General features: G+C 40.8%; 1 protein-coding gene across 1 annotated transcript in view; it reads right to left on the bottom strand.

The window, feature by feature from the left end:
* AMPD1 (adenosine monophosphate deaminase 1) overlaps positions 1–15,210 on the bottom strand; it is a 142,780-nt gene that overhangs the window by 25,678 nt on the left and 101,892 nt on the right. The window contains exons 10-11 of the mRNA XM_044288504.1: positions 9,174–9,300; positions 8,551–8,714 (exon numbers count right to left, since the gene is read on the bottom strand). Coding sequence (XP_044144439.1) covers positions 8,551–8,714; positions 9,174–9,300 — 291 coding nt within the window. The remainder of the gene's footprint in view (positions 1–8,550; positions 8,715–9,173; positions 9,301–15,210) is intronic.

Below are 15,210 nucleotides of genomic sequence, written 5' to 3'. Positions count from 1 at the left end.
AAAGGTTGCAATATTTTTAATAAAGACCGATAAAAAAAAGTATTGGGCTCTTTTTTTTTAAAACTGTTCCATGTAAAATGCCCTCAAAAGAAAAGGGGGCACTGCCTCCGACTTGAGAAGAAAAAGTTCAGCCTCCAGAATCATCAAAGCTTCTTTACTGTAAGAACTGTGAATTTGTGGAATTTACTTCATAAGGACGTGATCACAACAGGAACAGTGGACAGTAAAAATGGTTTAGATGAATTCTTAAAAGCAAATTACATTACTGCTTATGGAAACGTGTAGAAATCTGAGTCTCACTTCCTTCTGGGAGTCGCATCCCCACCTATCCCTTGGTTGAACTTGATGGACTTATGTCTTTTTTCAACCGTATCAACTATGTAACTATGTAAAAGTAAATGTGTACTGTGATATGTATTGTTTTTTAATAGATGCTTCTGTATGCTATGTTAACTATGCTATCACATACAGTAGTAAAGAAAAAAAAGATATGCCAATATATTGCAGCCCCATGGAAGCCAAAAGGTCACTCTTTTGGAATTTGTTGGAAGAATTGGACCTTACAGATACATATGAGTATGTGCTTGGAAAATTCCCAGTGCCTACACCAAATAGATGTGTAGTGTAAACATGGCCTTAAAGGGATTGGACACTTTTTAGTGGATTTTTGGCAAAGCCCCTCATGACCGGACCTGCAAAAGGGAAGCATACTTACCTGCTCCCAGCTGCTGGGTCCCAGTTATTTCACTCCCCATCCTCGGCTGCCTTGTTCCGGTCCCCACTGTCAATATCTGCTTTGACGCCACTGCAGCCAGTCACTGGCTGCAGCAGTGACCTGCTTCCCTTGCATCAGGTAAATTTGTCATATGACACAAGGGAGACTAGTCACCCCTTTGTCCAACTGCAGTGGTGTCAAAGCAGATGAGATTGTCCAACTGCAGTGGTGTCAAAGCAGATGAGATTGTCCAACTGCAGTGGTGACCGAAGCAAGGGAGCCAAGGGCGAGGAGCAAAGAAGCTGCAATCCAGCAGTGGAAAACAGGCAAATATGCTTCCCCTTTGCAGGTCTGGAGAGGAGGGGAGTTTGCCAAAAACATACCAAATGGTGGTCAACCCTTTTTATGTTACCTACCCCATTGTGCTTTGAGGTTTTTCTGTATCCTAACAAACAGTACCGTTAATGCTTAACAACTCCTTAGACAGTTGTACAGAAGTCTTGATTTCTCTGCATATAGCATACGATACACACTGAGGGTGAGATACTACAGCTGCACCCCTCCTCCCTGTCTAGTATTTACACTAGATAAATGTATTGGAGAGTGAAGACAGTTTAAAAGAGCATTCAGGCAGGAAGGGAAAGGACCACAGCAAACTAATCCAGGAATGGATTGGTTTGCTGTGGTCAGGTTTGGACTAAGGCCCCTTTCACACGAGCAAAACTGACTAAACTTGCTTGCAAAATGGTGCGAGTTTCACTGAGCGCACCCTGAACGCATCCGGACCTAATCCGTCACGCTCTTGTGAAAGAGGCCTAAGGTGCATAATGCCATACTGGTGGTTTAGAGGCCCTAAACCAGGTGACAGCACAGTCCCACCCTAACTTATTTATACAGAGACACAGATAACACAGTGTGCATTTAGCATTAGGGTGGAATGAATTTCAGTGCACATTTCTATATTTGTGTGCTACAGCTAGGATGTGCAAATATTTCAGACTGAAGTTGCTTATTTTCGTCACAGTTCATGGTACCATTTCATGAATATCAAACTGGTGGGCGTCCAACAGCAGGCACTACCACAGATCAGCTGGTGCTGGAAACTATACAGTGGATGGAGCGAGAAGCAGAATGGCAGCTGATCTGCAGTACGTCTGCACCAGAAACTACACAGAAGTGCCTTCAGTCCACTATATAGTTCCAGTGGCAGCAGCTGCCCAAAACAGCTGACCACTGGGGGTTTCGGGTGTTGGACACCCACTGATCTGATAATAATGATGATCTATATTGAGGATAGGCCATCAATACCTAGGTACCAGAAAACCCCTTTTAATGCAGGGATATACTGTATATAAAGAGTGTGTATAAATATCCCAATCAGTGTTGCAACTTGCAGGTACTGAGAAATTATTTAGAAAGCCTTTTGAATTCAACACTTACAATACAACAATAACCCATGATAATCCTAAAATATATGTGTATGTAATAAATTGATATGTATCTATATGGAGTCTATATAGCATGTCATCATTAAAGTAGCACGTCAAAACAATGGCAGTAAGATAAAGGCCTCAAATATATTTTCCACTTGGCCAATACATAAATATATAATTTATACATATGTCTGCTTTAGGCTACCTGCACACGACCGTATCTGTTTTGCGGTCCGCATGGCTACAAACACACGATTTTTGCGGACCCATTGAAATGAATGGGTCTGTATCCTATCCGCCCAAAAAAACGGAACGGACACGGAAACAAACAACGTTTGTGTGCATGTAGCCTGTAGCCAATTTGCGGAACGGCGCGGACAGCCATTAATATAGCTGCCTATTCTTGTCCGCAAAATGGACAAGAATAGGACAGTTTGTATTTTTTTTGCGGACTACGGAACGGAGCAACACATGCGGACAGCATACAGAGTGCTGTCTGCATCTTTTGTGGCCCCATTGAAGTTAACAGGTCCGCATCCAAGCTGCAAATACTGCGGCTCGGATGCGGACCAAAACAACGGTCATGTGCATGAGGCCTAAGAAGTATATATTTTTTTTACTTTTTCATCTGTTAGTCTTAAATTCTGCACAAACAAAATTGTGTGTTAATGAAAAGTGACACCAACTGGAAGATCATGGGATTGCTAGTATTATGTGCTGGATGCAGAGCAATTGCAAATGAAAGTAACACAGTCATTAACCATTTACCATCTGCCTCATGTAATTGAACCTGCTGATGACCTGGCACTGTTCCCATAGCATACAATACCCTGTGCTGTGACATGAGAAGGAAATAATCAGTCCATGGCTGTGAAAATCCTACTTACAGTTCTCATCTCGACTGATCTGTTTCCTATCTGCATATACCTGTATGTACAGATGACTGAAGTTATGCAAAATTTGGCTACTTCACCGAATTTCACAAATAAATTTTATTTGTGATGAATTACTTTGCCATGAAGCTCATTCCTTTGAATGTAACAGGCGTCATGACTTGGGATGGCGATCGTGCCCCCCGTCATTAAACCCCTCAGATGCCATGTTTATCGCTGACTGCAGCATCTGAGGCATAAATTTGGCCTTTCATGGGTTAATTAGGGTAAGCTCATTCCTTTGTATTTAGGCGTGATGACGGGGAATGGCGATCTGGCCCCCCCTTTCAACGTCTTTGAACCCCTCAGATGCCTCGTTCGTCGCTGACTGCAGCAGCTGAGCCTACAATTTTGGCCTTTCAGGGGTTAATCAGGGTAAAAAATAAATACTGACCTTATCCCTTTGCTCGCATAGAGGCCGTCGCAGCCATCTTGATTGAAGACATGATGACTTCATTACGATGGCAGGGTGTTGTGACGTCATCACTGATGACATCACCGCACCAGTCCAGCGCAATGACGTGGTGAGGTCATATGTCACCCCACACAAGATTTGGCATGGTTTCTGCAATCAAGATGGCTGCGATGGCCTCTTCACGCACAAATGGATGAGGTGAGTATTGGCTTGCAGAAAATCAATTTTTTCCTGAAATTCGGATCTAAGTCGATTTGTTTGGGTTCAATTCGCTCAACACTACCTGTATGCAATGAATAACATTTAGGCAAGCTTACAGTAGAGAAGAATTTGGTTGTAATTGTTAACAATACACTTAATTATAAGATGCAACGTGAGATTGCTGCCTCTAACGCCATCAAGATTTTGGGAAGTATTATTTTACCCCTTTAAAAAAACACTCGTGTGCCCAAATCATGAGTATGCAGTCCAGTTTTGGATTCCAGTCCAAAAAAAAGTGATGGCTCAAAGTAGTAATTCTAATTCTGGAACAACTAGGGTTTGTAAATATAAAGTGAATGATGTAACAGATCAAATGTTCCATTATCGAATTTACTGTTATCAATGATCTGAATATGGGCGCAAGCAGAGAACACACAGATCATGTGTGTTTCTACCCTGAGCAGAAAATAAAAAGCAAAGACGAAATAAATGAAAAATCTAAAAATCAATAGCCTTATCCCAAAAATGGGGCTTAAAGAAACACAGTTTGCATGGGCATCAGAGTGATTGTTTAAGTTATGAAAAAAGGTCCCCAAAGACAGGAACAGTCATAAATTAACTACCGTAATTGAATCAAATATCAGAGATGCTCACCAGTATAATATACTGGAGCACAGCCCACCAACTACCAATTAGTGAATATAACATAGAAAGCAAAAAGAAAATGTCCGTTCCTACCAATAGTAACGGCCTGTAAAAGATTGAAGGTGTACACTAATATTTAAGGATAATCTACACAAGTGCATCTAAGTTGGTTTTGCCTTCCACGCTCTACAACAACGCATGCGTGAGAAAGCTATTCAAGCCGGCATACAGCAGAGCGGGCAGCTGACTGAGATATAGAAGGAGGATCAGCGCTGCAGGATTTGTGAGTAATAACCTGAACCACTACCAACATAGGCAAATATACCAAGTCAATATATTAAGACAATATATAAAGAAGTCACCTTACTGGGCACAGTAAATTAGACAACGGAACATTCTAAGAGGAGCCCATAGCAAAGTGAGTCTCCAATAGTACTACAAGTCCCAGTTCAAGCATGCGAGCACTAGTACATTGAATATTAATCAGATCTTATGTGGATGTTATGTTTTATTATAAATAAGGCACAATCAAAGCATATACTGTGTACACCTACGCAAGGAACTATAAGCATCACAAAGCACTCATGTGCTGTATACTGCTGAGCCCAGTGATTGGCTGCACTGGTGTCTGAGGTATACGGGCGCATCAATGCTGCAGCCAAGATGATGACATAAGGACTGCAGCGACAGTGAGGATCAAAGCAGTGGTGTTGAAGGTGGCAGAGAGGTGAAATTGTAAATGTATGTTCTTTTATTGTTTTATGTCAATTCTTGTCTTTTGTTTATAAATAGAAACATAGAATGTGTCGGCAGATAAGAACCATTTGGCCCATCTAGTCTGCCCAATATACTAAATACTATGAATAGCCCCTGGCCCTCTCTTATATGAAGGATGGCATTATGCCTATCCCATGCATGCCTAAACTCCTTCACTGTATTTGCAGCTACCACTTCTGCAGGAAGGCTATTCCATGCATCCACTACTCTCTCAGTAAAGTAATACTTCCTGATATTACTTTTAAACCTTTGCCCCTCTAATTTAAAACTATGTCCTCTTGTAGCAGTTTTTCTTCTTTTAAATATTCTCTCCTATTTTACCTTGTTGATTCCCTTTATGTATTTAAAAGTTTCTATCATATTCCCTCTGTCTCGTCTTTCTTCCAAGCTATACATGTTAAGGTCCTTTAATCTTTCCTGGTAAGTTTTACCCTGCAATCCATGTACTAGTTTAGTAGCTCTTCTCTGAACTCTCTCCAAAGTATCAATATCCTTCTGGAGATAAGGTCTCCAGTACTGAGCACAATACTCCAAATTAGGTCTCACTAGTGCTCTGTAGAGCGGCATGAGCACCTCCCTCTTTCTACTGGTAATGCCTCTCCCTATACACCCAAGCATTCTGCTAGCATTTCCTGCTGCTCTATGACATTGTCTGCCTACCTTTAAGTCTTCTGAAATAATGATCCCTAAATCCCTTTCCTCAGACACTGAGGTTAGGACTGTATTACTGATTTTATATTCTGCTCTTGGGTTTTTACGTCCCAGGTGCATTATCTTGCACTTATCAACATAAAATTTTAGTTGCCAGATTTTTGACCATTCCTCTAGTTTTCCTAAATCCTTTTCCATTTGGTGTATCCCTCCAGGAACATCAACCCTGTTACAAATCTTTGTGTCATCAGCAAAAAGACACACCTTACCATCGAGGCCTTATGCAATTTTGCTGATAAAGATATTAAACAATATGGGTCCCAGAACAGATCCCTGAGGTAATCCACTGGTAACAAGACCATGGTCTGAATATACTCCATTGACTACAACCCTCTGTTGTCGGTCCCTCAGCCACTGCCTAATCCATTCAACAATATGGGAGTCCAAGCACAAAGACTGCAATTTATTGATAAGCCTTCTATGTGGGACAGTATCAAAAGCCTTACTAAAGTCTAGATAAGCGATGTCTACTGCACCTCCGCCATCTATTATTTTAGTCACCCAATCAAAAAAACAATAAGATTAGTTTGACATGATCTCCCTGAAGTAAACCAATGCTGTTTTTTATCTTTCAATCCATGGGATTTCAGATGTTCCACAACCTCTCCTTAAGTATGGTTTCCATTAATTTCCCCACTATTGATGTCAGGCCTACTGGCCTATGGGTGCCCGATTCCTCCCTACTACCTTTCTTGTGAATGGGCACAACATTTGCTGAAATTCCAATCTTTTGGGACAACTCCTGTTACCAGTGATTGGTTAAATTAATCTGTTCGGTTTTGGTAGTACACCGCTAAGCTCTTTTAATAGCTTTGGGTGTATTCCATCTGGCCCCTGTGACTTATTTGTAATAATTTTAGACAGCTGACTTAGAACCTCTTACTCTGTAAAGACATATGAATCTAAATATTCATTAGTCTTCCTCCCTAACTGAGGTCCTTTTCATTCATTTTCCTTTGTAAAAATAGAACAGAAGTATTAATTGAGGCAGTCAACTAGTTCTTTATCTTCTTCCATATACCTTCCTTCTTTTGTTTTTAATTTGGTAATTCCTTGTTTTAATTTCCTTTTTTAATTTATGTATCTGAAGAAAGTCTCACCTTTTTTCACTGACAGAGCTAATTTCTCTTCTGCCGGTGCTTTAGAAGCTCTTAGAACTTGCTTGGCCTCTCTCTGCCTAATCTTATACATTTCCGTGTCATCCTCATTTTGTTTTTTTTAATAATTACTAAATGCTATCTTTTTGTTTTTAATGATTTTGCCCACTTCTGCTGAGTACCACAGTGGTCTCTTCCTTTTTTGCTTTTACTGACAAGCCTAATGCAATTATTTGTTGCCTTCAATAGTGCCACTTTAACACAGTGATAAACATACAATGTATGATAATGACAACATGCCAATTGCATCCCATTCTACCAGTTCTGTCTATTCTGTCCATGTTTGCTTCTGATCCTTTATGTACAAGTTTCTGTGCCTGGATTATTAGTACCCATGTGCAGGGTCTAAGACAAATAGATAATCTGCCATATCATGTTGAATGGCACTCGTTTAGTATATTTTAATGAAGCAATTGTTGTACTGTATGATTGTACATCCTCGTACAGTCTGCATATTGTGGGGAGTAGGTCCTCTGATTACTCAAGGGCATGAGCTCCTGCCCACATAAAAGATATGTGTCACAGGGCGCCAGCAACGCGATCTTTCTGTGCTGCGCCACCAGCATCCTGCCTCTCTCCCTGAGCGACGACGCACATGGCGTCCCCGTCTCCCAGGTAACAGGGGGAGGAGCAGACCCGACCGCGCTCCTGCTGTCTGTGCGGTCGGCGTTCTCTGCTCCCCTGGCAACAGTATCAGGCTGAGCACCGAGCTGGCCACTCGGTGCTCGGCTTCTGTGTCTGAGCGGGTCATGTGACGCTGGCCACGTCACATGACCTTAGCCTTTCACTATTTATACAGGCAGCCTGCTGGCCACAGGTTGTCTGCGATTTTGGTCCTGTGCTTAACTGCTACTACTCAGTGCTTCTGCTACTCTGGATTTTGACCCTTGGCTTTTGTTCCTGACCCGACCTCACCTGCTTTTGTGTACTGACGTGACCTCCAAGTTTGACCCTCGGCTTGTACTCTGACCCGTCCATGCTATTCCTTGTGTATTTACGTGACATCCTGGTTTGACCCTAGGTGTGTTGGTTACCTTCCTTGTTACCCCTGTTCGCCTACGTTAGTGTTTATCTCTGGCATTTCAGTATTGCTCATGACACTTTACGTGACTTTGGATCCATCTGCATGGTTCCCTTCTACTGCCTGTGCCTGGCTATATTCTGTCTCTGTCCACTCTGCCTCTCTGAACTTATAGAGGTTAGGGACCGTCGACCAGTTATGCCCTGTCGCTTAGGACGGGTAGTGTAAGTAGGCAGGGACAGGGGCGTGGGTGCACTTCCTCTTCCCTACTCCCTAGTTCATGACAATATGACTAATGAGAATTTAGCTTTTGCTTGTTTGTCCGCTGATCACAGGGCAATGATCGGGAACAAACCCTCATAGGAATGTTTGTTTAGCCATTCATTGGCCTGTCTACAAGGGCTTTAAAATGGCATCTTTGTTCACAACATTATCTATTACACAGTGTACTCATATTTGGCATTATATGTAAGATGGAATTTGGAGATATATGCTCAACATAATTTATAATAAAGAATACGTGTAGTTGGCCTTGAGTCGTACCTCCTCAGGTTGTTCAGCACTCTGATGTTGGCATACATGTAGTAGATATAATAAGTATACGATGGGTTCTTCTCAATGGTCCATTCCTGGGGAAGTGGACTCTTTGATGAAAACATGTGACCACTGTGTTTAGACTCATCATCCACACTGTCAAAGCCAGTTATCTACAGTATTACATAGGAATACAAGAGTGTTGTAATTAATATGCAGTCATAGAGCCTATACATATAATTTAAAGGCCGAGTTCACACATTGCATACTATAACACTGTTGGACCAGTATAGAAATCTGCATTATATTCAGATTCCATTGTAAGTTTTGGAGTGGATTTAGCATGTCAACAATCCACTGTTGATTTTTTTTTTTATGCCATAAATGAATGGGTTTTGTTAAAACCTGACTGTTACATTGTTGAGGAATTTTGCTACTGAAATTCTGCAAAAAGTATGCAATGTGTAAACCCAGCCTTAAGAAGTTCACCAATCTATGACTATAAATATCAAATATTTATGTATGGTATGTATTTGATAGTCATAATAATCACTCATAATGTCACTAATATATAATAAACCAAATGCCCAAAGTTGAGCATTTCTGTACTTGTGTTCAGGAACCGGACTTACATGTCTGAGTAACACGCTGAGCTCTTTGTTAGCATTTGGGTTGACTGTTGCTTCAAATACCGGCATGAAGATATTTTCCAACATTTTTCCAAAATTAGGTACAAACTTCTGAGCTCTGAAAATATCACTATGAAAATGAATGGCACAGATGAAGTCACAGGGTATTGCATTATTACACAGAAGTGAATTGTTGTATATTGAATTGTTGAAAATGAATATATATGATATAAATCCACTTTACAGAATACTTTCAAAGACTTTCTATCCAGAACAGTACACATGCACTATACAAGACTTCACATACAACATTTGAACATTTGAGTGTTCATAAGTTGGGCTGAGGTATTGTAACAGACAAACCTGCCAAGAACAGCCTTTTGTGGACCTGAAAACATAGTTTTGCCAAGATATTGGATTTACCGGAGCTGTAATCCCTAATCAGTGACTGAATAAGCTTTCTCTTCGTTCCTACTGTGACAGAATCGAAGCACTCAATAATAGATTTGCGTAACTTTCTTGTAGCCCGCCTAGTTATTCTAGATACAGTACCTAGGTATATTCCATAGACAATTCAAAGACCTGCAAATGGAATTGACATGGAGTTAGGAAAGCTTTTGCCAAACAATTAGCATAGGAAAAAATAGATTCCCCATAACATGACACCTATAGTGCCGTAATACCAATGAGAGCCAAGTCACAACAGTCGTGGCTATGGGGATAGTGATAATCTCATTGCCTTTTTAAGAGTAGCAGCTACAATGCTCCAAAACAGGTACAGCCAGTGTGATCATAAAGCCATCCATAGGCCACCGACATAAGTGCCAGCCACAGAGACTTCCATGCACAGCCCGCACTATATTAATGCCTCAAAGCCACCTCCCTGAGTGCCAACCACAAGCCCTCAATAATGCCAGCCACAAAGTCACCCATAGAGCACTTGCTGAATATCAGGATCACTTAACAGCACGCTATTCTCTGCATTAGAACTATATAGCTTAATTTTGACAAGTGCCAGCTTTCAGTACAATTGGAAGATAGACAAGAGATAAGCTTGTTCCTCTGGTTGTGCACCCCCAATCTATGGCATTTAATACGTTTATTTTGACTGGATTTCCCCTTCAAGAGTTAAAATGCTAAAGGTCCTGAAATAAATTTGTGAAAAAATCCCCCCCTTTAGGGTCATCAAACGATCACTACATCATAATTCACTGTCACAGCTGTATTATTACAATTATTAAATCATATATATATATATAGATATATATAGTACAAACCAAAAGTTTGGACACACCTTCTCATTCAAAGAGTTTTCTTTATTTTCATGACTATGAAAATTGTAGATTCACACTGAAGGCATCAAAACTATGAATTAACACATGCGGAATTATATACATAAAAAATTGTGAAACAACTGAAAATATGTCATATTCTAGGTTCTTCAAAGTAGCCTCCTTTTGCTTTGATTACTGCTTTGCACACTCTTGGCATTCTCTTGATGAGCTTCAAGAGGTAGTCACCTGAAATGGTCTTCCAACAGTCTTGAAGGAGTTCCCAGAGATGCTTAGCACTTGTTGGCCCTTTTGCCTTCACTCTGCGGTCCAGCTCACCCCAAACCATCTCGATTGGGTTCAGGTCCGGTGACTGTGGAGGCCAGGTCATCTGGCGCAGCACCCCATCACTCTCCTTCATGGTCAAATAGCCCTTACACAGCCTGGAGGTGTGTTTGGGGTCATTGTCCTGTTGAAAAATAAATTATGGTCCAACTAAACGCAAACCGGATGGAATAGCATGCTGTTGCAAGATGCTGTGGTAGCCATGCTGGTTCAGTATGCATTCAATTTTTAATAAATCCCCAACAGTGTCACCAGCAAAGCACCCCCACACCATCACACCTCCTCCCCCATGCTTCACGGTGGGAACCAGGCATGTAGAGTCCATCCGTTCACATTTTCTGCGTCGCACAAAGACACAGTGGTTGGAACCAAAGATCTCAAATTTGGACTCATCAGACCAAAGCACAGATTTCCGCTGGTCTAATGTCCATTCCTTGTGTTCTTTAGCCCAAACAAGTCTCTTCTGCTTGTTGCCCGTCCTCAGCAGTGGTTTCCTAGCAGATATTCTACCATGAAGGCCTGATTCACACAGTCTCCTCTTAACAGTTGTTCTAGAGATGTGTCTGCTGCTAGAACTCTGTGTGGCATTGACCTGGTCTCTAATCTGAGCTGCTGTTAACTAGTGATGAGCGGCAGGGGCAATATTCGAATTCGCGATATTTCGCGAATATTTGGGCGAATATTCGCCATATATTCAAGAATTCGCGAATTCATGATCTCCAGGCATTATTTTCTTGATTGCGAAAATTTGCATAAAATTCGCATACAAATGTTCGCATAAAAATTCGCATGGACTGGTATTTCCACAAAAATTTAATATTCGCAATTACGAATATATTTTGCGATATTTGAAATATTCGTGAATTCTCGAAGTGCCGATATTCGCGTTTAAAATTCGCAATTCGAATATTCGTGATCAACACTGTTAACCTGCGATTTCTGAGGCTGGTGACTCGGATGAACTTATCCTCCGCAGCAGAGGTGACTCTTGGTCTTCCTTTCCTGGGGCGATCCGCATGTGAGCCAGTTTCTTTGTAGCGCTTGATGGTTTTTGTGACTGCACTTGTGGACACTTTCAAAGTTTTCCCAATTTTTTGGACTGACTGACCTTCATTTCTTAAACGATGGCCACTAGTTTTTATTTACTTAGCTGCTTTTTTCTTGCCATAATACAAATTCTAACAGTCTATTCAGTAGGACTATCAGCTGTGTATCCACCTGACTTCTCCACAACGCAACTGATGGTCCCAACCCCATTTATAAGGCAAGAAATCCCACTTATTAAACCTGACAGGGCACACCTGTGAAGTGAAAACAATTTCAGGTGACTACCTCTTGAAGCTCATCAAGAGAATGCCAAGAGTGTGCAAAGCAGTAATCAAAGCAAAAGGTGGCTACTTTGAAGAACCTAGAATATGACATATTTTCAGTTGTTTCACACTTTTTTGTTATGTATATAATTCCACATGTGTTAATTCATAGTTTTAATGCCTTCAGTGTGTTCATAGTCATGAAAATAAAGAAAACTCTTTGAATGAGAAGGTGTGTCCAAACTTTTGGTCTGTACTGTATATATATATGTATATATATATATATATATATACTGTATTTACTGTATGGACAAAAGTAATGGCACACCTGTTAATCATCTCATTGTGTCCTATTGCCACAGATTTACAGACATCCAAATTACAGCTTTTTGTGAAAGAATAGGTCGTTCTGAAGAGCTCACTGAATTTCAGTGTGGTGATAGGATGTCACCATTGTAGCAAGTCATTTCATGAAATATCTTCTCTCCTAGATATTCCACAATCAACTGTGAGGGGTATTGTTGTAATGTGGAAGTGCTCAGGAACCAGATAGACAACTCAGTCATGAAGTGGCAGATCACATGCAGTGACAGAGCGGGGTCACCTAGTGCTGAGGTGCATAGTACATGAAAGTTGCCAACACCCTTCTGACTCAATTACTGTAGGGTTTCAAACCTGCTCTGGCATTAAGATCAGCACAAAAGCTGTGCTCCAGGAGCTTCATGGCATTGTTTTTTATGGCCGAGCAGCTGTATGCAGGTCTTAGATTTTGGACAGTTGTATGCTATACAACTTTGTAGAAACGGTTTTGGGGAAGGCCCTTTTCTGTTCCAACATGACTGTGCACAAAGAAAGGTCCATAAAGGCATGGTTGGATGTGCAAGAACATGACTGGCCCACACAGAGCTCTAACCCCAACCCCATTGAATATATTTGGGATGAACTAAGACCTCTCATTCCGCAGCCTCTCATATGCTCTTCTGGATGAATTGGCAAAAACTCCCACAGGCACACTTAAAAATCTTGTAGAAAGCCTTTCCAGGGTGGAAGCTGTTTTAGCTGCAAAGAGTGGGTCATATTAATCCCTGTGGATTTAGTGACCACAACGGTTACTGAAATAACTTGAAACTGGCAAAAGTAATAAGAAATAAACTATTTACTGAAAATCAGCTTATTAAAATCAAACATTGCTTTTGAATTGTGGTTCAATAGAATAATTTTAAAATTAAAGTAATAAAACTGGCCTGGATAAAAATGATGGTACCCCTAGAAAATATTGAAAATAATTTGACCATAGGAATATGTTAAACTAGGTGTGTCCTATAATTATCATCATAGGTGTCTTCAAACTTGTAATCAGTCAGTCTGCCTATTTAAGGGGTGAAAAGTAGTCACTGTGCTGTTTGGTATCATAGTGTGTACCACACTGAACAAGGACAGAAGAAAGCGAGGAGAGAGTTGTCTCAGGAGATTAGAAAGAAAATGACAGACAAACATGTTGAACAGCCTGTCGGATCCTTCCTGCCGCTAGTGTGAAAGTAGCCTAAGGTATACGGGACTGTAGCCAACCTCCTTGGACGTGGCCGCATAAGGAAATTGATGACAAATTAAAGAGACGGATAATATGAATGGTAACTAAAGATCCCAGAACAAATTCCAAAGAGATTACAGGTAAACTCCAAGGTCAAGATACATCAGTGTCAGATCGCTAAAGTGGACTTGAAGGGGTTGTCTGGTAATTAAGAAAATTAAAATACTTAAATATTACTTAATTATAAATATATTCACAAATACCTTTCATTAGTTATTATGGCTCGTTTGTCCTGGGAGCAATCATTAGGATAAACAACATGGCCGCCGTCCTATTAGTACACACAAGTTAAAGAGCTGCGCCACCTTCCTCTCTTAGTTGTCAGGGATTATGATCCTGAATACAGTTTAATATGATGTTCAGATGAATCTCTGTAGAAATGGAGGTCATGAGGAGACATGAAGTACAGAGAGGATATTGTGTATGGGGGTGTAGATAATGAGGAGCAGCACTTGTATGCAGTCTCCATTACCACAGCCCCACATTACCTCTCCTATCCATCCTTTCTGTACTTCATGTCTCCTTATGAACTCCACTCCTACAGAGATTCCGCTGAAGATCTTATCATCTGTATTCAGGATCATAATCCCTGACAAGCAGAGCAGAGATGAGGCAGCTCTTTACCTCAGTGTTGTAAAGTAACTTGTCCTGCTGTGTGATTAGGACAGGTTCTGTGTGTACTAATAGGATGGTGGCCATTTTATTTCTCCTAATGATTGCTCCCTAGACAAAATGAACCATTATAGCTAACGAAAAGTATTTGGGAACATATTTATAATAAAGTAATATTTAAGTATTTTCATTTTCTTAATTCTCGGAGAACACCTTTAATGGAATACGAACGAGGAGGAAACCACTGTTGAAAACAAATCATAAAAAAGCGAGACTGAATTTGCCAAAATGCATACTGACAAGCCGCAAAGATTCTGGGAGAATGTCCTTTAGACAGATGAGACGAAACTGGAGCTTTTCGGCAAGTCACATCAGCTCTATGTTCACAGATACAAAAAGGAAGCATACAAAGAAAAGAACATTGAACTGGGTGGACGTATGTCTTTTTTTAGCCTTACAAACTATGTTACTATGTATATGTTACCTACCATTAAACATGGAGGAGGCTGAGTTATGTTTTGGGGCTGGCACAAGGTGTTTTGAATCTGTGCAGGGTACAATGAAATCTCAAAACTATCAAGGCATTCTGGAGCTAATGTAAAAAAGCTTGGTCTCAGTCGCAGGTCATGGTTCCTCCAACAGGATAATGACCCAAAACACAAAAGAGCAAAGCATTGGACTGTTCTCAAGTGACCTTCTATGAGCCCTGATGTCAATCCTATTGACCATCTGTAGAAGGAGCTGAAACATACAGCATGCAGAAGTCTGCAGTCTTCAAATCTGAGACAGCTGGAGCAGTTTGCTCTTGAGGAGTGTGCAGAAGTCTTGTTGAGAGTTAGGGTTCACACTCGCGTTAGGGATTCTGTTATGGCTTTCCGTTATAACATGGTTATAACGGAAAATAATGGAAT

The sequence above is a fragment of the Bufo gargarizans genome, chromosome 3 (assembly GCF_014858855.1).
Source record: "Bufo gargarizans isolate SCDJY-AF-19 chromosome 3, ASM1485885v1, whole genome shotgun sequence".
Lineage (NCBI taxonomy): Eukaryota > Metazoa > Chordata > Amphibia > Anura > Bufonidae > Bufo > Bufo gargarizans.
The sequence above is the reverse complement of the archived record's forward strand: the minus strand, read 5'-3'. Positions and strand labels throughout refer to the sequence as shown.